The sequence below is a fragment of the Dermacentor albipictus genome, chromosome 1 (assembly GCF_038994185.2).
Source record: "Dermacentor albipictus isolate Rhodes 1998 colony chromosome 1, USDA_Dalb.pri_finalv2, whole genome shotgun sequence".
Classification (NCBI taxonomy): Eukaryota; Metazoa; Arthropoda; class Arachnida; order Ixodida; family Ixodidae; genus Dermacentor; species Dermacentor albipictus.
In genome coordinates, this window is record NC_091821.1 from 195,233,980 (window position 1) to 195,261,019 (window position 27,040).

At 49.9% G+C, this 27,040-nt stretch overlaps 1 protein-coding gene across 2 annotated transcripts in view; it reads right to left on the reverse strand.

The window, feature by feature from the left end:
- The window catches only part of LOC135898000 (uncharacterized), a 102,777-nt gene extending 78,586 nt beyond the window's left edge, over positions 1 to 24,191 (reverse strand). Inside the window, exons 1-2 of one of the 2 annotated variants that reach the window (XR_010563232.1) lie at positions 23,250 to 24,191; positions 20,019 to 20,139 (exon numbers count right to left, since the gene is read on the reverse strand). Coding sequence is in view for 1 of the 2 variants with exons in the window: in XM_065426709.1 (XP_065282781.1) it covers positions 23,250 to 23,778 (529 nt within the window). In the remaining variant the exon portion in view is untranslated. Of the gene's footprint in view, positions 1 to 20,018; positions 20,140 to 23,249 lie in introns of those variants that run through there. The other variant, XM_065426709.1, reaches the window with a different exon arrangement.
- Positions 24,192 to 27,040: the final 2,849 nt, after the last annotated feature.

Sequence of the window (27,040 nt, forward strand, 5' to 3'; positions counted from 1 at the left end):
TAACAACGATGGTTCTAGCGTTGGGGAGATTCTCGCCCATTGTAAAAGGGAGCGAATTACGTTGCAAACACTTGCTCCTTTAACGGATGACGACGAGGAAGAAAATGGCAGGTATAACTCTGTCCTATCAGCAGTCGTACAATCATCTCTAGTTTTTTTTCTAACAAGTCGCCGGTGTTTATTTCACGGTTCCGATTTTTTTTTTCTTTTCGTGGCAATGGTACAAAGTAACGAAAGCCGTCGCCGCAGTGATTATCAGTGGCGTAAGCACGAGCTACCGCAATAGTATGATTGATCGTCAGCTGTGACCAGCCTCTGTAAACACGTTAAATTCGCTGAAAACAAGTCGCAGGTGGTTTGGCAAGCTATTTCGATCCTTCCACACGGTCCTACGACTGTGACTTTTGTACGAGAGCAGGCACGCTGCGCGGTCGAAAGCCATGGTGGTCAGACATGTCTCGGGGCTTGCATGCGTGCCCTCGCCGCCGAGTAGACGGATCTCTCAGCTATATAAGCCGCAGCAAAAAAAAAAAAAGAATAAAAGCACGCTCTCGCACAATCCTCACAGTCACTATGTATCAGCGTGTACCTCACGCCATCCTGAAAGTGTAAAAACCCACCCTAAGCTTCGCTCTGCAAGCATTTTTGGCTGACAATGAGTCGCGCCCGAAAGTGTAAAAACCCACCCTAAGCTTCACTCTGCAAGCATATTCGGCTGACAATGAGTCGTGTACTTGAAAACTGTAGGCAATATTTGCCCCCATTGCTTTCGTTTCGCACTCTCACGCACCTTCACATTCAGAAGATATATAAATAGAGAGGGAGAAAGAGAGATAGCTTTACTATAAGAGAAATGCTGAGAGACTGACCTGAACCACTGTGTCCTAAGAGTGCTTGAGAGAAAGGTAGCCGGACATGTGACTTTAACAAGTGCTTTCAGACGTACGTTTCTATTTATTTATTTTTTCAAGAAATTGAAACAAGCACACGCACACGAACAGTATTTCGAGAGAATTGTTTTCATGTGAACCTATTAATTTTTCATTAGCACTCCTGCCAAGTGGCCGATATAGAAAAATAGCTGGGTCGCGTCTTGGTATGAGCAATTAGCGAGGGGCGAAAACAACGCAAATGAAAAGAACCGCTACAAAATACGTCCTCAAGGTTGCTTTATTGCCCGGATTGCGGGCCATATCGGGGTGAAGTGCAAGTTTTAGCTGCGCGACTATAGTGGATATTTATTGCGCACGGGCACTTCTAATGCGAAGGTGTCCGGAGCGGAACAAAAGGCCGTCTGTGTCTCCTCGACGCGTTGTCCCATTTCGCGCCTTCCTGGGTCTCTCGTTAACGGACTGGCGCCTGTTTCTCTCCGAGTGAGCAGATCGGCACGCACATAAATATGCGCAGCGAACGCGCCGCGGGGAAGTGGTCAGGCGTCGAAAAGCGTGATCCTCTTTTTTCCCGTCAATCTGATAGGCGCTTGCTCTCTGTCCAGTCAGGCCGCCTTGGCCGAGCGGCTGGACAGTGGTGATGTGGCGCGCGCTATGCGCAAGAAACGCGGCGAGAGAGAGGGAAAGCGAAGTCGCCACTTAGGCGGCGCGCATTTCAAGCCGCACACGCCCGGGCTCCGGGTGCGCTGTAATGCAAACGAAACAACTACGCATGGCAGAAAAGTGGCTCAGCAAGTTTTATAAATTACGCATTGTTGGGGAGCCGGGCGCTGTCAGTGCGGCGCGGCGCATTACCCGCCGCGCGTCGCGCTACGCACGCGGCCCGACAGCGCGAAACACGCGGTGCCAAAGGAAGAACAAGGCGGCGGCGGAGAGCTGCCAATGCAGCGGTGTCTTTTGAAGGGCCCGGCGGCGCGGGATCCTCGAGCGGAAAATTTTAAACGCGTACAAAGATGAAGCTGCCGCAAACGCGTTCAGCTAGCCGGCTGCCGAAACCCTCTGGAATCCCTTTCTTCTTGTCGCAACGATCGAGAGAGGGGCCCGCCTGTCACGTCCGTGCGGCTGAAATGCGTCTCTCTCGCACGGGCTTTGAGTCTTCCATAGAGAACCCGCAAAGCCACTCCCACGAGAGCGCCCGTGACGGCGGGAAACACCTGTATCAGGGCGAGCGCCAAAACACGCCGGAGATAGGAAGCGTCGACGACACCCTTCGCGGGGCGAGGCAGCCCGACAAACTGGCGCGCTATCGGGTAGTAGGGAATAATGTATGCACTCGTCCGGTGCCGGCCATTATAAAACCTGAAAGACTCGTCATTTCAATTAGTCACGGGCGACCGATATAAAGTGCAACCTGGAGACACTTTGAAGGAAAAAGGGAACTCGGGAATGCGCCGTAGAACAGAAAAAGATAGCGGTAGGAAAGTGAGAGACACATGACAGCGGCATCCGCAACAAGTTTCTGGAGGTAAGAAATGAGTCTTTCCTTTTTGGGCAGGAACGCTGCTAGGGGCGGCCGATAAGGCACGCTCACGGATAGTCGAGAAAGAAAAAAAAGAAGAAAGAAAGGTCGCCTGCAATGGCGAAAGAACGAAGAAACATGGCAGGGCACTGCCCGGTCTAATTAGCTCTGAAACCAGACAAAATAAAAGTAGGGAAAAGGAAGTTATTTGAAGGTATATGCGTGTGGAAGCCCTGACGGTAGTGAAGCTACTTTGATGAAGTTTGTCGTTCAGGCAAGCTGTATTTCTCTATGAGGCTGACCTGCCTTTGCGGTAAATTTAACACGTTTGGACGTCAGCACAGCATCCACACAACTACAGCAACGAGTATATGACTTCACGGCTGAATGAGATATTGCAGCCTCAAGTCGAGCTCCATTAAAACTCGGTCCTATCCCGCACATTTTATGAAATCCGGATGCCTGCCTGCGGGTGAACCTGTGGACATGCACTTCCAGAATGAAAGACGTAGAAGCAGAATAGAATACAGCAAGACAATTTCTCGTTTTCTTGTTACTTTTTTTACACTTGGTGCAAATAGGAACTAAATCAGCAATCTTCGATGAAACGTTGAACGCACGTTGAAATGCTTTCATGCTAGGCTTCTTGAAGACTTCGACTGAACTTCTCGCTGTCTCTAGCTATGTAATGAACAAGTGCGCGCACGTTTGTCCGCGCATTAACTGCTCGCCGCGTCTTTGTGAACCCTCTAGTGCCGTTCAAGAGCATCGAAACGAAGCGGGAGCAATCCTTCCACTCTTTCGCCTCCCTCTCTTTACGCTGCTCGAATCACCATCGCGCGGCATTGGCCTGCGACTTATACCATTCCTGATCGTAGAATCAAGCTGTCAGCGTTTTTCGTTGATGTTTTAGTGTGTTTCCGCTTCGCACTCGGTTCTTCGTTCGGCAAGCTGTTGGATTTGTCCGCGTCGCGGGAACGATTCGCCAAGTCCGGCGTGGCCACTTGAATGCTCAGGAGCGAGGGAACGGTGACGGCCCATGCCGGGCTCTCGCGATGAGTGGCCGCACTAGGCGGCGCAGAGTCGTCAGCGGCATTTGTAGCGCGCGCGATGGCGGCCAGCAGCGGTCCGACGAACAACAACCGGCAAAGAGGCGCGCCACCGTCCAGCGCTCTGTACCGGCTCGATGGCAGCCCGGCGCCAATGGTAATAGAGCATGCGGTCGATAACATCGCTTCCACAATGCCCCGATCGCGCGTAGTGACGACCGCCGCCGCAGGGATCAGACACAAAGAGTAATCGTCGGCGCTTTGCACTCTTCATTAATCGGTCGCTGCCAGGGAGGGCGCGACGAACGTGGCACCGGCAAAAGCAAAACGAATGGAAGCGAGAAGCGTCGGAGAGCAGTGCAGCATCGGAACGCACGCAACTCGAATCACAAGTGGCGCAACAACGTCACATCTCAAAGCCGAGGCAGCTCAGGCGAAACTCAAGAGGGCAGGCGGCGACGTGAAACGCCGTTGGATCATTTCAACAGCTGTCCGCGTGCATGTGTGGGACTTCATTCCGCACTGCATTCGCAAAGCGGAAGTACATTACTTCCGTTTTGCGAATGCAGTGCAGACACTTTTTTTTATTGCGATAGCAATTTTACGGACACTCCCGACGCTATTCCGCCGTCGTCGTCGCCGTGAGGTTCCGTATAAAGTCGAAGGGCAATAAAATCGTTGCCGTGCGGCATATGCTGTATGCGCGAGTGAAATCGTACGAGGGTGAGCCGGCGATTGCGGTTCAATCTCGCGCACGCAACGGACGAAAGCGCGCCGCCTTCCGTCGCACGCAAAGCTTCGGGGGGAGGGTAGGAAGGGGGGGGGGGCGCGTTCTACTCCGCGCGCTTCCGGCCGCGCCGCTGTACCTTGAAAGCCACCTGCGAGGGGGTACTGAGTCCGCGCCGAGCCTTGTTTTCGCGACTTAGTTCGAGCGGGTGCGAGCGGCTGCACGAATGTGAACTCGCTGGCTGCTGCCGCCAAGCTTGCTCACTCCAGCGTCTTGACAACGAGTTTCCGCGGTCATCGAGTGAGATTTGTTCATGTTTGCTTGTGAGCACGTGAATTACTTGCTAATTTATTAAGTATGCCTATGTTTGCAAGTTTATATGGCCGATAAAACTACCATCCTTACTTCGTATAGCTAGGTGTCCACTAGTTTGCTATCGCAGTCGATGTTTTGTCTTTCGGGCAAAACGATGACTTTCTTTAGAACAGCGTTATTTGTGTGTAAATATGGTGGAGGAAGGAAAAAGAAAAAGACGGAGAGAGACAGGTGAAAGACAGAAGAAATAAATTATCCGAATTCCACTAAAACCGGATGTGTCAAACTTTTCCTCAGGCTGGGAGCGGAGTAAGTTAACGTTAAGATTAAACAGTGGGCTAGCTATAAAGTATACCTGCCCGCGTTGCCCCAAAAGAGACTAGCACGAAGCAGCTGTCTCGTTTTCTTTTTTCGACAAAAACAGATCAGACTGCAAAATCATGAGTATTGACATTGTCCTGTCATCTGTTGCGACGAATGCTTTTGGGGACAAATCATATAGAGAAGTGATGCACCAGTTTTAGATCTCGCACAAAAGACGGCCATGACTCTACCGCTGCTATTGCAAAAGCTTTAAAGATAGACTTAAATTTATGTCACGATCACTAGCTTGCCTGGACCAGTTCGATATATCACTGAGAGGATTTCATTCAGTCACTGTTTTTTTAACGCGTGAATGGAAAAAACAAGTTTTGGCACTCGCGACATCTCACCCGCCGCGGTGGCTCTGTGACTACGGCGTTCTAATGCTGAACGCGAGGTCGTGGGCTTGATTCCTGGTCTGGGCGGGCGCACTGATGGGGCCGCAATGCAAAAGCACTCGTGAGCTGAGCTATGAATCGGCGTTAAAGATGCCAAGGTGATCGGAATTAATCTATAGCCATCCGCTACATCATCATGTTCAGGGAAAGTTTACGCCCCTCCGATCACAGGCTACATCTGGTTTTTATAAGTAAGCTGAACAATGTTATACCAATATCTACAATAACTTGAACGTACATTGTTATGCTTGCAAGCATAAAAGCAATCACAGACAAAAAAAAAATAAGTAACGATCTGGCTGCCATAAAGGGCATAACGCCATCTCGAGAGAGAGAAAAATTGTAGATTAAAAAGAAATGGGGAGTGTATAAGGAGAGAAGAAATGGAAAAATAACGAAGAATAAATACTGGGACTACCGCAGACCACACGCGGGCGACTTTCAGAAATAACGCACAAGAAGCACATCACTGACCTGATATTTTTTTTTTTTCATCACCGATATGCCAAAGGGAAGATAAATTTCCCTCGCTATTTTGAAGCGCAGAAATGGTATTTTCGATATTTACAACACGTGTCAGGACATCTCTCAATGTCGAAAAAAGAATGACTCTACTTCAGTGCTTAAACCGACTGAGCTAAGGTTTTACTGTACAAGCTGTGGCTTGAATAATGCAGTGCACAGTCATGTGCAGTATGTTAATCAAACATGAACGCAAGTTACTTTCGCGACTGAAGTGTCTACAATCATTCTTTAAGCATGTTTACTAAATGTGCTTTATTGCCGGAAAGTGTTTTTTTTTTTCATGTACCTCATATTGTCATCCTTTGACCATTGGATAATTTATTGTTTGTGAAGAAGGCCGGCGACGCAACAGTTGCCAAAATTTCCAATCTCGTCTAAATAAATCACTCACTGACGCCTAAGTACACATTTTAAACACAAAGCAAAACAACTTAAAAAGCGGTAAGTGGCAGCAACACTCATGGGCGCTCTGGTCTCTGCCTACATGTACCGTCCCATTGGTCAATATAGGAGTCCTTTAAATAACTATAGGACTTTAGCATAACTGTAGCATCCAGTATACTATTTAGGTTTCTCAGGAACATACGAGTACTAGCATTCGTCTTCGTCATACAAATATATTTCGTTTATTTGAAATACTTCCTCCGTGAATTGTCACCCACATGCGTATTTTGCTAAAATCGCAGATGTTGGACCTATTCACCTACATATATAAGCCATGCCCTCGTGGAGTCCTCCGTATATATGGGCTTTGTAGTTGTTTAGCCCAAAACTTTCCACAGCCCCCTTACTCACTTTGTGTCTTTGTCTTTCTCCAGCCCACATTTTTTTTAAATTGTTGTACAACTTCGAAAAGCATGAGTGAGAACTAAAAAACCGCTTTCGAAAAAAAAAGCTAACAAAGCGTAAATTGTATGCAGTTATCAGAGCTGTGGCAATTGTGCATCACACCTCGGTTCAATAGAAGCAGCTCCCATCCGCTGCCTCACCGACGACGAACGAAGTACGTGGGCTGCCACGCACAGGGAAGGGTGGCCTGAGACAAAAGGAGACTGAAAGATCTTAGCGATGGGGGAGCTGGTTGCCTGCCGGTGGCCTATTAATTACGCCCACTGATAACCTAACAAGGGCAGGGGAAAGCCTCCTCCGAGTTGAAGTAGATATCCACAAAAGAACATCATTCGTAGCCAGCAGACTGCGAGGCTGGGGTGAAACCGGGGCTGTCTGGCTCACAGTGGGAACCACAGCTGGCAAGCCGCAGTCGTCCCGTTGCTGCCATGGTCTCAGGACAGCTAATGCTGTTAAGCCACCGGGCTTTCCCCAGCCACAGCCAAACTGCTTACTCCTCTGAGCCTGTCAGGATGCCCTGTCTTTCGGAGCCGATTGCAACTAGCTAGAACCAAATATAACTACAACTGACCCAATATCAATATCAACTAGAAACCAATATCAGGGAATTCAGTATTAAATATGCTCGTGGAACTGAAACACGACGGGAGCCTCCTAGAGTTTCTTCTGAACTGCCGTTTCTAAACTGCACCACTGGACCAGACCTCGCTCGCATATCGCAAGTGCCATTCGAATACGCTAACGAGTCGTCGGTCACGACAGCTACGCGCTTAATGCCTCCTCGCTGCGGCTCAGCTTTCGCCATACGGCAGCGCGGAACGCGAGGCAGTGGATCTCTACTCTAGACTGTTTTATTATTTTTTTTTCCAGCGTGCCGTAACTATTGCATTCTTTCCGCATCCCCGGCAGGGTTCGCAGACCGAGAGATTCCCTTCAGATGATGAGCTTGATTTGAACGTCGCGCATCGCTGCTGATTCCGCTATACACCGAGACACACAAGCGCTCACGAAGTTGTACTAAAAGTGCATTATCGTTAGGACGGAGCGGCATTCTTTCTGCTCCGCTCCGGTGTGTGTGTACCAAGGACCGTCTTATGGCGTGTGAAGCGTCCCCGCCGTGCCATTGTTCGCCGGCGGTGCTTCATGAGTCGAGTTTCTTGCCGTTAGCAGCGGTCGAGAGCGTGCCTTGCAAACGCAGGACCGGGTGCGCACATGTATACGTCAATCCTGCTTGATATCCCCCCACGTAACGACACGCCCATTAATTCGCTTTGGTTCGCCAAGCTCGCCCAGACGGAGTGTATTACGGCGAAGATGAAAAAAAGAAACACACACACACAAGCAGCAGCGCAGGTCATCCACCCAATCGTTTCTTTCTTCGGCGCGACCTGTCTCACGAGAAAAGTCATGACGAGCAGCTCAGCCGGGCTCTCTGTGTGCGCGCCGGCCCCGGAGGACAATTTGAATCCCGGCCATCCTGATTTCCAATTCACCAAGACACCAAGTTCACGCGCTCAACGGAACAAACGGGCTGCCGCGAGCGGCGAGCAAAACATCACGAGAGCAGGCGACCAGATAGGATGCCGGCGTCGCCTTCTTCTTTGCTTTCTTGCCGCCTCCTTTGAAATGTAACTTGAATGTATATTTTTTTTGAGGAAGCGATGGATAGATACGGAGTGTTTAGGTTCACGCTCAGCCAATGGAAACCAGTTTGCGCGCACACTCGAGAAGGGACGGAGACTTTTGGGCCATGGAGCACTTTCATTATGCGCTATGCGCTCTCTGGACATGTAATTTCGGGCCCAAGCGGAAAAGGAAAGAAAGAAGAAATCAACAGGCGCAGGTTCCATCGCGCAAGACAACAAAATAGCACGACCGAGGTGCATGCGCGGGAGGGCGGCCAAGAGCGGCGGCCGTCCCGTCGTGCAGCAGGAGCGCGCAACAAAAGGCGCGCCTCGCGACTCCTGTAATTTCTTCTCTTTCAGCGTGTGGTCAGTTCCAGCAACAGCACTGCTGAATAGCACTTCCCCGCTCCGAACCATACACGTACGTAGTGGTTATTGCAGCGGTCATACGTGGTCGCTCGCGCTGGCGCCAATGCGCGTCTTTATCCGAGGGGGCGCCCTCGGCCCGGCAGGTTTTGAGGCGCTGATGAATCTTTTTTCTCGAAACACAGACTACGTGCCGGAAGGACGACTAATAACGCCCATGTTGCACGCACACGCAGGCGTGCACGAACGCACAAACACGCACAGACACACACGCATCCGCGATGCTCGGGTTTTTATGCCTCCGAAATAAAGTGAACCTAAACGTCGAGTATCAGCTTGCGCGTAGCCTATGGAGCATTCACCAGTACGGGTTCCATTACAACCGCAGCGCAAAAATCACGCGCGTATAAGGGAAGTGTGGCCCAGAATAAAGCAAGTCTATAGAAACAGTACAAGGAAAGACGCACGCCGTGCGTACTATCAGTGCATTACATTAAAGGAGTGGGCTGGGAACAAAATGGCTAATGCAAAGATAGGACTTGTGCTACACCGAACGACTATGTACACCTTGGCAAATTGTGAATAAAGTAAAATCCTTTGCTTAGATGGGTGACAAGCAGATACACACGTGTTTTTCTTTCTCCCCCCCCCCTTTTTTTTTTAGCCACGCAGCCTTGCATCCTTGTTCTATTACCTAGCGATCTTTCTTTCGGCTGTAATCACCAGGAGAATAGAACTACCTTATCGCGATTCAGATGGGCCTTTATAGACTGCATGCAGGGTATTTTTAGAAAATTACTGAGCTACATTTTATCGCCGTCAATAGCACTCATTCAAACTTGGCGATACTTCACCTCTGAATATGTGCCACCGCGAATAGTTTGTGATCACCTGCAAATAAGTAGGACTACCTCATATGAATCTTTATAGTTTACGTCGGCGACATCAACAATGGACTTTCTCTCCTCCTCTTAATATTTGCTCCCCTTACCCCAGTACAGGGAAGCAAGAAGGGCTAAGTCTTGGTTAACCTAACTGCTTTTTATTTATCCTTATCTCTCTACACTTTCAAAACGATTGCACCCTTTGGGGTGTATATTTGCCACAAAACGATAATCGTCATCTGTCTTGCCCGCATTTCCTTTCTTTAACGCGGCGATCCCGGTACTTCTACGTCACGAACGGCATGCGCGTATCATCACGACAGAACATTCTCCACAGGAACGTATCGAGCGCAGCGTTTTCAAGAAAGGAAACGCAAGCAAGACAGGTGACAATTATCGTTGTGTGGCAGATATACACCATAAAGGTGCACCCTAAAAGGTGCAACTGTTTTTAGAGTGTGGAGTGCCTGCGAACGCTCAAGTGTTTGCACGTTTATGTGCTCATGTTTGTGGCAGACAGACAATATCAACAAGGAAGTATACAAAAAGGCTGGCGTATAACACAATGTACGCTAGGATGTACATTCGTATTGCATAAATGCATTATAAGAGAACCTTTAAGTAAATGTAGCTGCAAAATGCAGTATCCTGATATGCGACACAAACAAGCGTCTTCGTGACAATTCACAAGACTTTAGGACGGTTGATGAAATAACAAAGCGCTCACAGATGTAAAGGGTGCTAGGCATGAGGCTTATTGCGTATCTAATCGCAGTGGCCAAGGAAAAATAACATTTAGGCTAGTTCCAACCAAACACCTGTGCAAGGTACCTAATATGCACTAATCACAATTGCGATGACAAAAGGGAACATGTGACGTTTATTATTACATAAAAGTTGCACACGTAGCTGTAATTTGCTTTGTTGCGGTACACTGGTACCGTACCGCCTGTTAGGACACTAGCTTCTAGTGCCCTTCTATACATTATTTCTCTCTCTCTCTCTTCGAGTGCAATGTAGTTCGGACCTGTCGCAAGAGAGGAACCACTGCTGCAATGCATACGGCGAGCACCAGAAACGCTCACTGGCACCGTGGACGACGACGTCCCGTGGAACACGAGCTTGCACTGGCGAAGAGGCAGCTACACGTGATGAGCTGCACGGTTGCTCGCATGTCGCGCAATTAGACTAGTACACGGCCGGAGCTCCCGCACGACGTCGGCGAGCGAGGGAGAGGCTCTCGATGAACCCGGTCGATCGGTGCAGCTCTAAGCACTGGAGATTAGCCACAAAGCCGAGTGAGCCCCTGCGACCAGACTTGACCTTGGCCTGCCCCCTCTCGCCAGATATGCTGAGGTGCGTTCCATTTACGGCTCATCATTAAAGATGAACATAACCCTCTCCAGAATAAAACGCGGCCTCCCCTCGCCGATGGAGAGGCCATTGAACGCGCGAATTCCCCCCACCGTGACATACCGGTCACCCTCCTCCGCGGCCTCCTCCTCGCGGAAAGCCAATCTGATCGGCAGGCCCGGCTCTTTTCGGACGGCTCTTGAGCAACGCGCTGCCCGCCTACCCCGGGCCCGCTACAACTTGTTCGCCATCTCGGCTCCAGCGGTAAAGTGCACGAAACACCTGCTGATCAGATGGGTCATTAGCTCGGCATGGCCGCGATCCCAAGCGGACGCCACCGCCGGAGGGCGCCGCGGACTCGCCTGCGGATTACCGGATCCGGTTGTGGCCGCCTCCAATGGGAGCGGACTTTCGCCACCGCCGCCGTTCCGTGGATGCGCGGCCGCGCTACACTATAGCCGCGCTCGCGAAGCCTCGGCGCCTTGCCCAGCCCTTCAGGGTTCGCGCATGGGTGACGTCACAGGGCGTCACACGGGTCGGTGTAGAGGGCAGCTCTGTGTTTCCGCCAGGCCGTACGCTACACGGTTCTCGAGTCAGTCGTAAGTGGCTGTGCAGCTGTTGCGCTACCGATAGCGGGAAAGTGTAAACACGTATTCCCTCAACAAACACATAGCCTGCTTCCATGCGTAAGCGTACAGACGGCACTCGCGTTTCATTTTATCTTTTTCTTCGGGGGGGGGGGGGGGCTTGAGGAGGGGCAGGTCTTTAAAACCGTCATCTACGGGTTAATTTGACTACGAAGCATGAAACGCGCGACATGAAATATTTACGTTTTCTTTTTTATGCATCCTTCAACCCCCTCTTTAAGACATCCAACTGCAGGACGCGCTGTCTTGAATGAACGAACGAGCACAAAGCATCTATACGGGACTCGTGCACCTAATAAGCTCGCGCAGCTGCAAATTCTTCGTCTTCAAAACTAACAAGCAAAAGAAAAGGAAATAGAAAGGCCTGAAACAAAATTACTGCCGAGGAGTGGTTTTGCTCTGCATGCTTCAAAGCCGAGCCATGCGCGGCTCCAAACGCACAGCGGCCAGATCGTCAAGCTGTCACAGCTGCCGACATCGAAAACAATCCCGTGCTACGACGCACGCTATATTCTCTTGTGCCACTCAACACTTCGAGAACTACACATGCAATGATGCACTACGACATTCGCTCCTTGTAGCCAGCCAACGCTTTTCCGTAACCTTGAAGCACCACGGTTGTACACGTTTCGACTCTGATATTACAAATGTACTTTTCTTTTTCAGCCTTCCTCACGTGCACATGGATCTGCCTGTTTTCTTGAAGGCGGGTAATAAGCGACTGAGATATCTCGTTGCCTGGTTCAACCGCCCCCGACTGTGCTTGTGTTATTCCATCGCGAACAGACCAACAGAGTGGAGCGATAAGACTGAGGTCATGCATTTTGATGTTTCAGGGAGTATCGACGATTGAGCTTACATAATGCCGAGAAGACATAAAGCCTGTTCCGCTGAAAACCACAGCCTGTTCCAACTCGTGCTGTGCTGTCACAGCTGATAACCAGCAGCACCACGAGCAAATTAATTATAACGTTGCGAAAGGCGAACCAGTCAATAATCACGTAAAATGACTGCTGCCCTATGGCTTGCAAGACGCTAAAGCTTGATTCGCCAAACCGGAGCAGTAAAGGCGGTCTGTTTACCACGTGCTACATCCTGTCGTAATAATAACATGTTCAGTATCACTGCGCCTATGGACATGGCAAGTGCTATTGCAAGAAAATTCGTTTGGATCTTTGTGGGCTCGTGCGTACCTGTCTCTGGAGTAGGGAGCAAGATAAAAACACATTTCTATTACTCCCTTCTATTTTTCGTCTTTCCGGGGACAAAAGCAGCCTGTTAGTTAGGTGAGGACCCCTTAACATCATACGGGGGTGTTGTTCTCGCTGGCAAATGTTTTGTTATTGTGGAACGAACAGGCAAAGTCCTTATAAAACATTATGACTTGGTCCAAAGAATGTCACGGTGCATGTCAGCAGTCTTAAACGCAAATATTTTTAAGAAGTATATTTTGAGATTTCAGCGCGAACGACCTGGGCTTTTCATCTGGAAGTTACTACTCTGTACGCCGTGATATCATGATACGCGGTGATGTACAAAACAGAGCATTAGTTAAATAATACAAATGTGCACTGTAATTTTCGTGCACTTCAGCTTGATTGTGAAGATGCTGCCTTAATATACCGGTGAACTTAACACTAAAGGATACGAGAGGCAATTATTCTTTCCTCACTGCTACATGCATAATAATAATAATAATAATAATAATAATAATAATAATAATAATAATAATAATAATAATAATAATAATAATAATAATAATAATAATAATAATGATGATCGCGATGCTGATGTCGGTGACGGCGCATTTTACGTGGCGCCGTCACTTAACTGCTTAACTGATAAGTCCAAGAACCTGACTAGCGTACGTATAATCCCGCCGAATTGTGAATGCGCTATATAGTAGAGGCCTTAAGCGGTGCTTCTGCTTGGAGCTGAACTGTTGAGCTTGGCGCCCGCGCTGGTAAAGAACGATGATCCGAAAGCACGCACCGGCGATAAAAGGAGCGAGCGCCGGTGACTCCACCATTACGCACCCAGCGCATCAGTAAATACTGGCCTCCGCCGCTTGGAGCCCCAACTCACTGCCGCGCCGGCGGAGGAGCAGCGGGGCTGGTAAGGCGCCAGGGCGAGCGAAGCCGCCGCTTCTCGAGGCGCTTAACCTTTGCGCTCAGTCCAATATTAGAATGAGATCGGCGGGCAATTGCCACGGCGATCGAAGGGGGGGCCCCGGCGAAGGGGAGTCGAACGAGAGCACGCACAAGACTGGAATTTGGCGGCTGCCATTAGCGGGCTACGTTAACAGCCTGCAGAGGAAGCGATGTGACCGGACTGCGGGGCAATAAGCAGCGCAGCGCCCCTTCCGCCGCTTCCCGACCTTTTCAGCCAAGGCCGGCGGCGGCCACCGCGACTCATTGCGGCCAGTGGCCGACGCGACGAGCGAGCGATAAATGCCGGCTGCTCTTCGACGCTGACACGTCGCGAATCGACCATGTGTGTAGCGCCTGCACGTAGCACGACATGGCCCCGCGCCTCCTTTCGTACCAGCTCCGTCACACGTCGGAGATGGCAGGCTGTTGCCACATCGATACCTTGTCGCTTTTAGAGACCGCTCTCCACAGGTCAGAGTTGACTGCTCGGACATTAAATGCCGGCATGACATTTTGGACTTATTTTTCTACGTTGAATGAAGGGTCCAAACCCTAGAGGCCTTAGAAGAAATACTGGCAAGCGCCAGATCTGGTGCCGAAAATTACGAAGCGCTTTAGTTTATTATTGTGTTGTTGTTTTTTCTTCTTTGACCAGCATCATCGTACCTCGTTTTATTAATGCACCAAGTCAGGAGACATTGCTTTGTGTCATAACGTTACCATAATATTGATCACGCGAGGTCCGTCATTGCGAGAGGACTTTATTGTAGAATATAAAATATCTTACGCGTGTTCCGAACGTTCGCACTTGCTAAATGTGATTATTTTATGTGCGAGAAGCCTGTGTTAAAGTTTCTACAACTTCAAAAAATATGTGTCACTGCTCCTTTAAGCAATATTGTATAGCTTATTCCTCAAGCCCGGCACTAATGCTTCAAGTGTAAGCGGGATGCTCAAAGAATTGCTGTAATATTTAGCATATAAGAGCTCCGAGGAAATTCTGTCGGTTGTGGTATTCATCACTATATTCCGCAACAAAGGCTCAGGTGGAGCCGTTTACTTATGCGTCAACGGAATGCTGCCTGAAGTTGCCGCGGACCTTTCTATTAATTTGGTGGGCCCGTTCCTGCGATGTATTAAGTTTCTCGAAAGTTCTCATTCATTTACTGCACAAAGAAGGACAACAGGAAGATAGACAATAAACAACTGGCATACAGGTGTTGCGCGTAACCATGGCTCACGCTATGCTGCAATGCCAATCGTAGGTTTATTTTTGCATATCAAAGCCTCTACTTAAATATACTTTGCTGATAACGGCCCTGCAGCAAGAGAGCCAGGTACCAAGGCGACCAAGAGTTACGACAGGTGAAAAGGAAACATGAATGTCTGTGTTTCGAGCAAAAAGGAGAAAGCAGGGATATCGATGTTTAAACAGCATTTCGCAATGACAGCACCAGTCTCCAACTACGGTGGTAGTCTTATCGCAGTTTCTGGTATAACAAAAAAAATTATTTGCTGCTCTCCTTGCCCTGTTCGCATCGTACGTAACGTCGAATGCTTTTAAACGTCGATAACGCCGTCTTGCCATCCTTCGCGGAACGAAGTAAAGAAACAAGCTCCACCATAAACAGCGTTTAATGACAGGCACCAGAAGGAAATTGAGCACGAGCTTACAGCGTTCGACGCAGGGTGCCGATAAAGAATGTCCCTGGCCCCTCTACGTATATAGCCGAAGTTCGTCAGCTCGCATAGCTGCGACTGTCTCGAACGAGGCATCCGACATTAAGACCACACAGTTGAGGCTGAAAGACCTGTTCGCACTTTACGACTGCTGTCTCTGAAAGAAATAGACGCCGCACTCTTCTTAAGTAACTCGTTGAAAAACGTGACCAGACCTTTTAAAATAGCTTTCCGAGAGTCGCCACTGACTTGTCCGCGGACACGCCGGAACCTGACAGCGGGCGAGAGCGCCAACGGCGGCCGCCTTTATCTCGAACGCGCCTGCAAAGCGAACTCGACACTTTAATCTCCCGAGCGTCCACGCACAGCGCGCTTGTTCGGACGCCCGCAGTGCGCGCTCGATGGTCCCGCGCGCCAATGACGAGGGCACGATTCTGGCGTTGCCTGTTCCCCAAAAACAATGGCGGCAACATTGAGCCCACGATGCTTAATACGCTGCGCCGCAGCACGCGTCATCGGGACAACCGTGTTTTGCCAGACTCGTCGCCCCCCCACAGCGGGCAATGAACGCGCACGAACGACTCGAGATTTTGACGCTCGGGCTCGAACACGTCGGTACTCCGAACGCGCGCCAGCCACACATACCCGTCACCGTCGCATCTAAGCCTCTTCCTTTGCTTCTTTTGATTTTCTTCCAGGGTGCGTTTTTTTTTTTTTGCTCTTGAGACTCGGCAAACTGCTGAACCATTTCTATGCAGTGGTGAGCACGTAATGTTCAATGTAATGGTTAAAACAGTTCGTAGTTTTCAGCACTTCATGGAGTATCAAGATGCAGCTGATTACGGTGTCCACATACCTTCATGACTTAATCAGATATCGCTACCAGATCCCATCTGACGTAGCGAATGTCACTTAGAATTGAATGCATTAGAGGGCTGGTTTCGTAAAGCATTTTTGGTGCCCCGATCTCCAGCCTTCCCGCCGCGTGTTTGTTCTTTTGGGTAGCCATTGCGGCTTATTAAAACCACCAAGCAGCGTGGATCCGTTGTCGGCCATCAGCGAGGCGATCCACTCGCGGCTGCAGCTCGAGCCGCGTTCAAGCCGCTCGCCCCAAAAGGGCCAGCCGGCGCTGGCCCAGGGTCGCGCAGACCAGTTCTTCGGCGCCCATTAGAGCGGCCGGCGCGCACCGCGACGGCAAGGAGGTGCCGTGGCCTCCTTTGGGTTCACGCCGAGCGGGTCAGCCTCCCGCTGTCACATCGGCACGGGACTCGTCAGCCCACGGAGCTCCCCCATTCGTTCCAGCAGCGCGCGGGTATATTTATGGCAACTGCTGGGTAGCCCTCCTCCTCTCCTGTTCCGCCTCGTCCGGCTTGGACGTCCTTTAAACGCTCCTTGAAGGCTTACGTCAAAATCGGCACTAACAAAACTGCGCCCTAACGAGCGGTACAAGCGGCCCCACCGCTGGGAGCCTCACGACGATGCAGACAGTGCTGGCGACCGAGCAGGCCGGTCAGAATATCTCGATGATCGATTGCAGGTGGCAGGTACGAGAGCCACACCCATCGGCTATTCCCGCCACCGGCGCAAACAAAGCGCGAGGCTCGCGTGGTCTTTGAGCGCGCCGCGCCGATTACCATAGCCTTGCGCCGGGGCCCACCTAATTGCGAGCGGACGGCCCACACGGGCGCGCACCCCGGCTGCACGGTGAGCCAGCGACGTGGACCCTCGGCCTAAGTCACTCACCCTGAAATCAACTGCAAAAGCACAAAATGAGACGACAGAGTCATACCCCCCCCCCCCCTCACTTTTTTTTCGTAATGTAAGAGCGCCGCGCAGCATTTACCCATGTACTACCGCCCTTTGGTCACCTTCGTTCGAACAGCATGAAATTATTACTACTACTACTACTACTACTACTACTACTACTACTACTACTACTAATAATAATAATAATAATAATAATAATATGCGCACAGTGGAGTTGGCTTAGTATTGATTCACATCCCGGTTATAGCCTAACACTTTCATAAGAAATACCAGGCTAATGTATACGACGCGTGCTGGACGTATCTAAAAGAACTGCTGGCAACAGCCGATTTTTTGAAGTTGTGAGCGCCAACCGAATGATTTCCGAGATATCGAAGCCCTATAGACATACTCAGAAATTCTGGACATCTGGTTCGCCCGCTGATTCGTTCGCTCCAGAGAACGCGGCCGCACCACGGATCTTCTGTTTCAGAATTTCCGCGATTAGAGGAAAATTGACGTAGAAGAGTGTGCGCGACCAATCGATGAAGTAATCAGCGACGCTGCGAAAAAAAAAAGAAAGACAAAAATCAGAAGCCAGAACCGAACCACCCAACTCACGTTCGCCTCATCGCCAAACCGGATCCATGGTATAGCCGAAACCACGCGGTCGCCGCAAGCTGCAGCGATTCTTGGCGTGGACAAGTGTATGTCCAAAGCTCCGCTGCTTAATTTGGTAAGTGTATTTTTAATACTACGATGCTGTACACATATCCACGAACTTCGGAGAACCGCTGTTTTAAAGGAAAGAAAGAGAGTATACCCGAACTGTACATACAAATTAACTAAATTAACTTCTTGGGTCTTAAGAGCCAAAACCGCGATACTATTATGAGGCACACCGTATATAGCAGCGGACTGTGGATCGATTTTGACCCTTCGGGTTCTCTCTTTTCCTCTATTTGCTTTTCTTTTCTTTTTTTTTGATACGCGCCTAAATCGAAGTACAGGAGCGTTTTTTGCATTAGGTCCCCATAGAAATGCGGCAGCCACGTCCGGAATCGAACTCGCGACTTCGAGCTCGGCAGCGCATCGCCATTGCCAACCACTGAAGAGGAAGGGTGGCGCAGTACACCATAGTCATTTGTCAAGATAGCGTAATACGTCCCTCGTTCTGAGGAACTTGGGCATCAGTGCTTAAATCAAAAGGCCGCTCTGCTAATACAAGCACTGGCGAATTCCAATTCATGCCCCACTGCGTAACTTACTTATCAAATCGTTCTTTTCTGCCACAAGCTCGAAGTTCACATTGTTTGGATAAAAAATGAATAAAGAATATATGGGGAGATAAAGGAATTGAAGAAAAAAAGAGGGTGGGGGGGAGGGTAGGTACAGAGAGAGCACAGAGACATTTCTTTACCTGTGGAAAAGGTTTAGCTACATCACAATTGTCGTAGTTGTCATGAGGGCTTCGGGTGAATAGCCCCTTTTACCACGTTTTCATTAATAAACAACGACGACTGCATCCTATCGCCCATAAGGGGACACTTAGCCAGAACAATTTTTAGTCGTTGTTGTTGCTGCTGCTTTTTGAAACACGAGAGCGACATTAATCACGCGTGCCTTCGAAACACTGCAACTGTGCTACGCAAACTGTTCTCAATGTTGCGGTGCTTTTATGCCATGGTGTACAATTAAAATTTTGCGCGAAGTGTTCGTGAGAGCATCGTAAGAGAATTTTCTAGTTTTCTCTTGTTTTTTTCTTCTCTTTTTTTTAGCACTGCATGCTGAATGTACTTTGATTCGCTATGTAAATGGCACCTGTTGTGATGTGCGATATTTTTGTTTCTGCGTTCTGTGAACAATGCCTGAGCAAACGTCTTCGAAATTTCGTCTTCTTTATTTACTTTTATTTATTTTTTCGCTACATCTTTGAAGTGAACCTTTGTTGCTGTTTCTTTTACGCCTAAGAGGAAAGGAACAGCTCGCGTTGCGAATGATGCCAATCTTTCTTACATGGACATTCACTTAAAATATTCGCGCTCCTTTTACAGTAATGTGTCAGAAACTGCCCATTATATATATGCCTGTACTGACGGCTGACAGAATATTGCCATGCGCCCAGGACTACGTCAGTCATCATGGCACATTTTGTACTTCTATGCAAGATACAATGCGGTTGCAGGTAGATACAGCGAGTGTGGACCAATTCATTAAAACTCTCTTTGTGTTATTCCTACCGTTACGCTGACGCCATGTGAAAATACACAAGTACATGCCTTGTTGTGTGGTGCGTACTTACTTTTTTATAGATATAGGAATGCCCTACATCGCCACCACGCACATGTTGGTGAAAGGCAACAAGGCAGCTTTGAGTATAGGTGCAGAAAACATTACGTTCAGAACCAGAAGACTCGGCACTCTCTGTAATGATTCACATTCGAACTCCTCGTTTTGAAATGAAGGCCGGATCAGACGGCAGGGACGTAGTGCATATTTGTGCGAAATAAAGAGCAATTATGCCCGGCCTTGTTATTATTACTATTATTCGTTTCGAAAACATATAAACATTTGTCAGGAAAGGGAGAGCGAGGAACAGGCTGGCAGCTGCCACCGGAAGGGGCAGAACGCCTTCCTATATACTCTTCAGAAAGCGGGAGACAGAAACAAAGAAATGGAAGATAGTAAAGGAGGGGAGGGAAGAGGAAAGAAAGAGCAAGATGACAAATCTCAAGGAATAAAGTAGAACACACAGTACAGGCAAAGCCAGCAGGAACAATGTGTTCACTTTATCCTGCCCATTGTTACAGCTGCCGCAATGTAGCAAGTGCTGTGTTAGCTCTAACACAAGGCATGTTCCTGCATAATTTCGTTTTATTTCATGAAGTCTAACATATATTACAGTTACTTCTAATCACTGAATGTGGTTTGCGATGGTTTCAGAAACACCTTATGGTGGTTCAAGCAAACATCCAAGCGCTACAGCGTTGATGACGAGGACCTCGCCACTTTATCAGAGAAAAGTAAAAGGGGTGGAGGACCTGGGCTCGTACCTGAAAGCAGACAGAAATGGAGCCCTTTTGGGAATTGACAATCACAATACCATCTAACTTACTGGTTGTTAGTCAGTAAACTGAGTAAATCCAAACTTGACTCCTAAAGCAACAACAACAACAACAAAAAAAAGCTTTTTGCACTATCCACGGAGGACGGTTCAGAGAACAATACGGTACCTTTTAAACTTCGGCATATAAATGTTTTCATTCTGTGTGTTAACAAACTGATATGTTTGACGGCTTGAGTGTCGCGCTCTGCGGTTAGAAAGGCTAAAAACTTTTCTGCAAAGTCCTGCGCTTCAACGCATTGAAGCAGCAACTTCGATGACTGAAATCTGAACAGCGCCGTGTCTTTTTCTGGGTGCTATCGTGTTAGCTCATATCGCGATGGACAGTTTGCGTCTGTGTCGCAGCTAAACATTGCGAGCGCATCAATCCTTCACATACTCACAGAGCTCGATGACCGTCTGCGTACCGGATTACGCAGGCCCACTCGAGGGGGGTAGACAGCGGCCAAGTCACGTTTTTCGTTCCGAACAACGGAGGCACTGACGAACAATTTGGAAAGCCCGCTGACATGATGAGCAAGCGAGCGATTCGGCTGCGTCGGTGGGCGACTGCGGGAGAGGCACAGGTGCCCCTGCACACACCTCGGCTGCTTTCTGTTACGCCCCTCAAGGTTCATTACGTGCCGCGCGGTGCAAACAGCGGCAGCCGCCACGGCGCGCAGAGGTCGGCGCGCGGGGAGGCCCGGAGGTGGCGAAGCCGAAGACAAACAGGAGGAGGCGGATAAAAAAGGGGAGGGCGCTAATTTCATTCGGGGCGCGTGTCGATCGGTGCGGGGAACGGAAATGGGTGTGTCGAGGTGACCTCTGATCCCGCAGCCAAGGTCAAGCAGTGTCTTCGAGGGCGCCCCCGGTGGGATCCCGCGCACCTCACGCGGTTGTATTTCTTCGGAGAGAAACGGAAAGGGAATGCAGGCGAGCATGGCTCCATAAACAAGTCAGCCAGGGACAGATTTAGCACCCCGCAACCGATTCTTTAATTGCCGCTGCAGCACAAGAAGGGGGGGGGGGATGCGGAGGGGGTGGATAGAGAAGAACACCCCCCCTTCTCACCCGGCATTCCGAAAAGGAGCTTTTCTCTTGAGCCCCGCCTCTGCGACTGCCCGATTCAGTGTCTCGTTAGAATTGGAGACAGCGACAAACGCCGACACCGGCGACACGCCCCCTCGTGCATGCAGTCTCGCCTAGTGACGATGTTGCTTTTCAGCGGCATTAGCAGCGGCGGCACCAGAAAGGGCCCAAGGACATGAATATGCAGCGGCAAATAGTTTCGCCGCCTGGAATGTCCCCGCTATAAGTCAGTGCGGTTCGGCTTTGCTGCTCCGCCGCCGGCCTGTGATGCGCAACGCTGGTGCTGCAGCCGCCTCCGAAAGCGCCCGCACTGTTACCGCAGTAGCCGACAAAGACTGCTGGAGCCCTGCTATAGCGCTCCCACTGTACACGAAACAAGCCACGACCATTTACTGTGAGCGAGCGCCGACGAGATACAGGAAAATGGCCGGGGCACATTTGACATCGGATTCCGTCGTAGCTGTATGCAATCTTAAACCAAATGAAAGAAATGAACCAAGTGAGATCGTTGATAAAAATGTGAAATGTTACGGTTACCTACGTTAACTTCTACTTCCAATTATTTTCATCGTTCATGCGAACGAGCGCAGTGGGTTAGAGGAAGGAGGAGGTAGTATGGCAGATATCTAGGAAACTGCACTCGTGAAAGCTTTTAAATGTACTATTAGGTAATTGATCACAACTAATGCAGAACATTACAGTTCACTATCTTAAGGACTGAAATTGGGATTGTTATACGCTCCAGTTCCCAAACCCTTCTGGCGGAGGACGAATAGTCCAGGGCGGAATTGTTCTTCAAAAAGCATCATAAAGCTGCTTTCATACAAACAATCAAGGTAGAGATTCATTGTGGTGTCTTAGGCGCCAAGCAGAACAGAATTTCGCACTCCCTTCAGATGCTTTCCTAGGACGTAGAATTTCTGATTTTGAAAAATACGTATATAATTTTTGTGTGCAAACATCCCGGTAGATAACGCCATACTCTTATAAGCATACTTTGACAGCTCTTATAGTTGCGCGTTGTGCTTGATTTTCGTGCGCATATGGCTCACTTTCTAGAGTTGTATAATTTTCGTCTCCAACTATTTCAGTCAAGTTTGCTTGTCTAGGCCTTTATTTGTGCGCAAATCCTTGCTTTATTTGGTTCTGAAATTTCTACATCTTTGCTCACTATGTTGACTTTTCGCCCCTCCTGCTTGGTCTTTGGACTGCAGTACACAATAAAAAAAAAAAGAAAGGCTGGTGAGGGCTGTTCATAGCCATTTGTGTGGGTTTATAAAGTCGTTAAGTTGATAGTATTGTCATTGTCCGGCCTCTTCAGTTTGTGTTCTGCATGGCGAGCAAGACAGCACGATCACTCTTTGAAACAACAAAGGTATTCTAACGACACGGCTAACGCCTGCTGAAGGAAAAAATTGAGCATATTAAAACAAACATTTCACGGCACGTGCACACGAAAGACTGCCGAACCGTGGGTCGGTTGTAAAGGGCAACAACAGGCTTGCAGCAAGCGTCAATCCATGAACAAACACGGAACCGCCTTTTGACGGTAACCGGAACGTTGCTTTACTTAGTTCTGAATCAAGGTGGAAGCTGCCTGCCCACTTTGAACAAGTCCTACTTCGTTTTTAGTGCTTTGTTCCTCACTGTCAGCAGAGCTGTTTGCACACAGTCACTCTGACCGAAGCAGCTGTCTCGGAACAGTGATTTTCGGCGTATAAAATATTCGCAAATCAGTTCTTATTCAGAAACTCATTCTCATTTATATAAGCATCGGGGATCAATAAGACTATTTCGGGTAACGATTGAAAAACGACCGGCTAAGGGGGCGGGCACAAGGATACGCGGTATTTTCCTCAGGCGGCCATTCTCAAACAGCGATGCTCATTGCATTATATTTTACGTATATATCATTTGAAGCCCCACTGGCTATGGAAGACGCGTAGCGGAAGGCCCTAGTATATTTCTTACCAGCTGAGGGTGCTTGACCTGCATCCAATGCACGGTACACGTTGGTCCTTGCATTCAACCCATCGGAACGCGGCCGCCGTGGCGGGGACTCGAACCCGCGGCATCGCGCTCGGCAGCAAGACAGAGCCGCCGCGGCGAGTAGACAGCGATGCGGCTCAAGTCGCATGAACACAGGCGCCATCGTTCGGCTGCCGTCTCCCTGGAAGAACCTCGGCAACAACAGCGAGCAAACATACCTGCCGAGAAGTGATGCCGGAAGATCGGCCACTTTAGGAGATAACGAAAATCGGATGCCCGTGTGGCGAATGTACGTCGAGGAGGAATAAAAGTGCGCGCAGTATCGACTAAAGTAGAGCGGCTCGCGGGCGTGCGCGCCGGCAGCGGCGCCGACCCTTCTCGGGGCCCACGATCCGCCGTGCCACAAGCACGGGCGGACAGACAGATTCTTGTTCTTGGGCGCCCCCCTTCGCCTGATATCCTGTTCGCGCATCAATGCGTGACCCGCAATCATGCAGATTGCGTCAAGCATTGACGGGCAGCGGAGTGCGATGAATTGGAGCCCTCTTCCTGATTTTGGGGGGAGGAGAGGTGAATATCCAGCCGGGTATCCTGCTTATTATGACCCTGGTTCACCCATCGCCAGGCCTTCCCGCGCGGCTGGCTGCCGCGTGAATGTGCCGGGCGCTTTCAAAAGGGCACGTTTCAGCGCGTCCGCAGGAGCCCGAGACAAAAGGCCGAACAGCGCCGCGGTGAGGCGTCGGCCCGGCATTGTTTGCTCAGCGTCAGGTGTCAGAAATATAAAGGCTGTTCCGTACCTGTCGGCCGGCGAGTGTAGTGCATAAACATGGGCCGCCTTCTTATAAGCAGCTCAAAAGAGCACAAGTGCATGAGAGTGTGTGACCAAGCAGTCACCTAGCGGGAAGCAGCGCTTTGGCGTTATCGAGGCGCACGGTGATGTGAAACGCGTGCTTCCACAATAGGCAATATTTTTAGCACGTGAATGATGACGGACGGTGCAGAATCATGCCCAGGCATTTGAAGCTGTCGCAAGTCTCAAAAAGATCGACAAATGGCCAGAATGTGTTGCGAGACGTTTATGGAAATGAAATGACCATGATTTATAGTAAGAAGAATCCTGCTCGCTGTTCGCGATTTAAGTAGGAATAATAATGTTAAATTGACAAAGAAAATCTCAAAAATCAGTAAGCGACGCGTCCTGGTGGTGAAGTCTTGGTACTTCGGATGTAGTATATGAAAATACTGTAAGTCTGCTGTTGTTAATTACAGCATACTTATTGCTGAAAATTGCAGTTCATACATTATTAAGCTCTTGCGCTTTATTCCATGCGTATTACTAAGTAAATAAAGTACACGCTAACGAGCGACGCTGCCTTCGTGGTAACGAGTGGAAACAGCACAGGAGGCAGAGCTGTAATGCATCGCGGCGCACATGAGGGCTGTTGAATACGCGCACGAGGTTTCGAGTAATCACCTAGAGTTCTGTGGTCTCTATAGGTTACAAAATGCCATCGACGAATTGTGCCGTGAATGGGTGCCAGCACTGCAGTAATAGCACTCCTGGCATATCCTACCACCCAGCGTGGTTGCTAAGTGGCTATGGTGTCGGGCTGCTGAGCCCGGAAGTCGCAGGATCGAATCCCGGCCACGGCGGCCGCATTTCGATAGAGGCGAAATACAAAAACACCCGTGTACTTAAAGGCGCACGTTAAAGAACCCCAGGTGGTTCAAACTTCCGGAGTGCCTCACTACGGCGTGCCTTATGATCAGATCGTGGTTTTGGCACGTAAAACCCCGTAATGTAATTTATAAACAAAGCATTACCTCCTTACAGCTAGAGCCGCACTTGTAGTCTGCCTCCCACCGATTCCGGCGCATAATCGCTATCGCGCTCATCTATAACTACTTCCCCCACGTTGCTTGAGCCCACAACTACATCTTCAATGCAGAACGGAACAATCTGATAAAAAATGTTCCACAGCGTTTTCCGCGTTACCACAGTATGATTGGACACTCAGACCAGAAAGCTTTCCGTTGCACTAAAGAAGCGGGTACCAAAAAGACTGTTGGTCAGTCGCTTTAATAAACAAGACTGTAATACTTGGTACACTTTTCGGAACAGAAGTGACACGGAAGCCCGAGTTTGCAAGGAGCTGTTCAAGCGCGTGAGGCGCTTGAAGAGGACCTCTCGCGCCGTTCACGGCGCACATGTCATTATGCGGGCCACACATACAGGCGTCGAGGCGTCAAGCATGTCGTGAGGCAGCCCAACAGAGGCGGGGGGGACGACGTGTGAGGGGTGGGCGAATATAGCCAGCATAGCCAGCATGCCAGCGGCCATCGACTGTGGGCGCTGGAGGTGGTGCGGGCCTGCGTATTACGTCGACTACTACTGCAGCCGAAGGGAGCCGTCGACGTCCACCGGCGAAGACGAATGCGTGACCCGCGGGCACTGCCGGTCACGCACACGCGATAGCAAATCTGCCGTGAAAGAAGCCGAGCAGCCGACCCGAGACCGCGGACTCCTGGAGGAGACGGCTGCCGCCCAGATCAACCAAGCAGCCCTATCGGCGAACAACGGCGCCAAGGAGCGCAGTGACCACGACTGAAATCGCGCCGCGTCTGTGGCTTGCCCATTGTCAAAGTGCAAATTACCAGCCGACGGCGAGATGAATGTGCCGCGCCGTGGAACGTGCGCATTCGCGGTATACGATGCACAACGATTCCTGCCCTTGCCGCGTTTTTGTTTGCATCTTTGCCGGAGAGAGGAAGTACGAGCGAGGAAGTGGCCACCGGTGGACCCATTCACAAAAGGAGCCGATGCGCGCTTCGCGGCTGTTTTTGTGTGTGCATCTGCATAGTAGTGCAGGGGAGGGGACACCGCGCCGCCGGGAAGCGCGACCAGCGCTACTTGTTGAGGGGGAGGCACCAGGCTCTACTAATGGGCGTATTACGTGACAGGGGAAACAAAAGCTATCTACGCGCAGCTGCCTGCGAGCCAACAACACGGGACGCGTGCGAGAGCCGCTTCAGCAGAGCGTGCCCGGACGCGAGGGAAGACAGGGTCCCGCCGCTGGCCACGTCACCCGCGTGCCTCCTCGGCCACGTCGCCACGCTCAGGGCCGGACACCTGCTGTATCGTCTTTTGACAGATTTGACTGTTCGTCAGAGCGCTTGTGCGCGCACTGTAGGGTAAGCGACGGCTGTTATGGAAAAAGGGGTTATTTAGAAAGTCAATGATCGTTTGCTCCACAGGGCTCGTCTTCTTTACTCGCCATAATATACCGATGTAACCGTGCGACCTTGTGATACTATATTAGGTAACAAAAAAAAAAAAGAACTGGAGCCAGTACTTTTGCTTCCGTCCGCGGTTGTTGCAAGTAGGAATCGAAGGTATATTCCGGACTGGACCATGTACTCACACTTGAAATAGCGTCACGATGCCAAACGGACATGTAACGAAGAATGACAGTACGAAATAATGAAAGAAAATGTACAAAGTGCAAACAATGAGAAGCATAAACGAACGCCGGTTTGAAGAATAAAAGCTGCTAAGCCGCGAGCTCAAAGAAGGAGGAGCGCTGCTCAGCCACGCGCAAAGGAAAGGCCGCGCTGCACGGAAAATAAATAAAAAGTATTCAGGAAAAGTTGAACGAACGAAACTGAGCGCCACCCCTGCGCTGACATTCTGTACGGGAGTTTATGCGGGCTGTCATAGGAGAAGACTACTGAAATTCCTTCAAGGTACAAGTTTGGAGCCATATATGCATTTC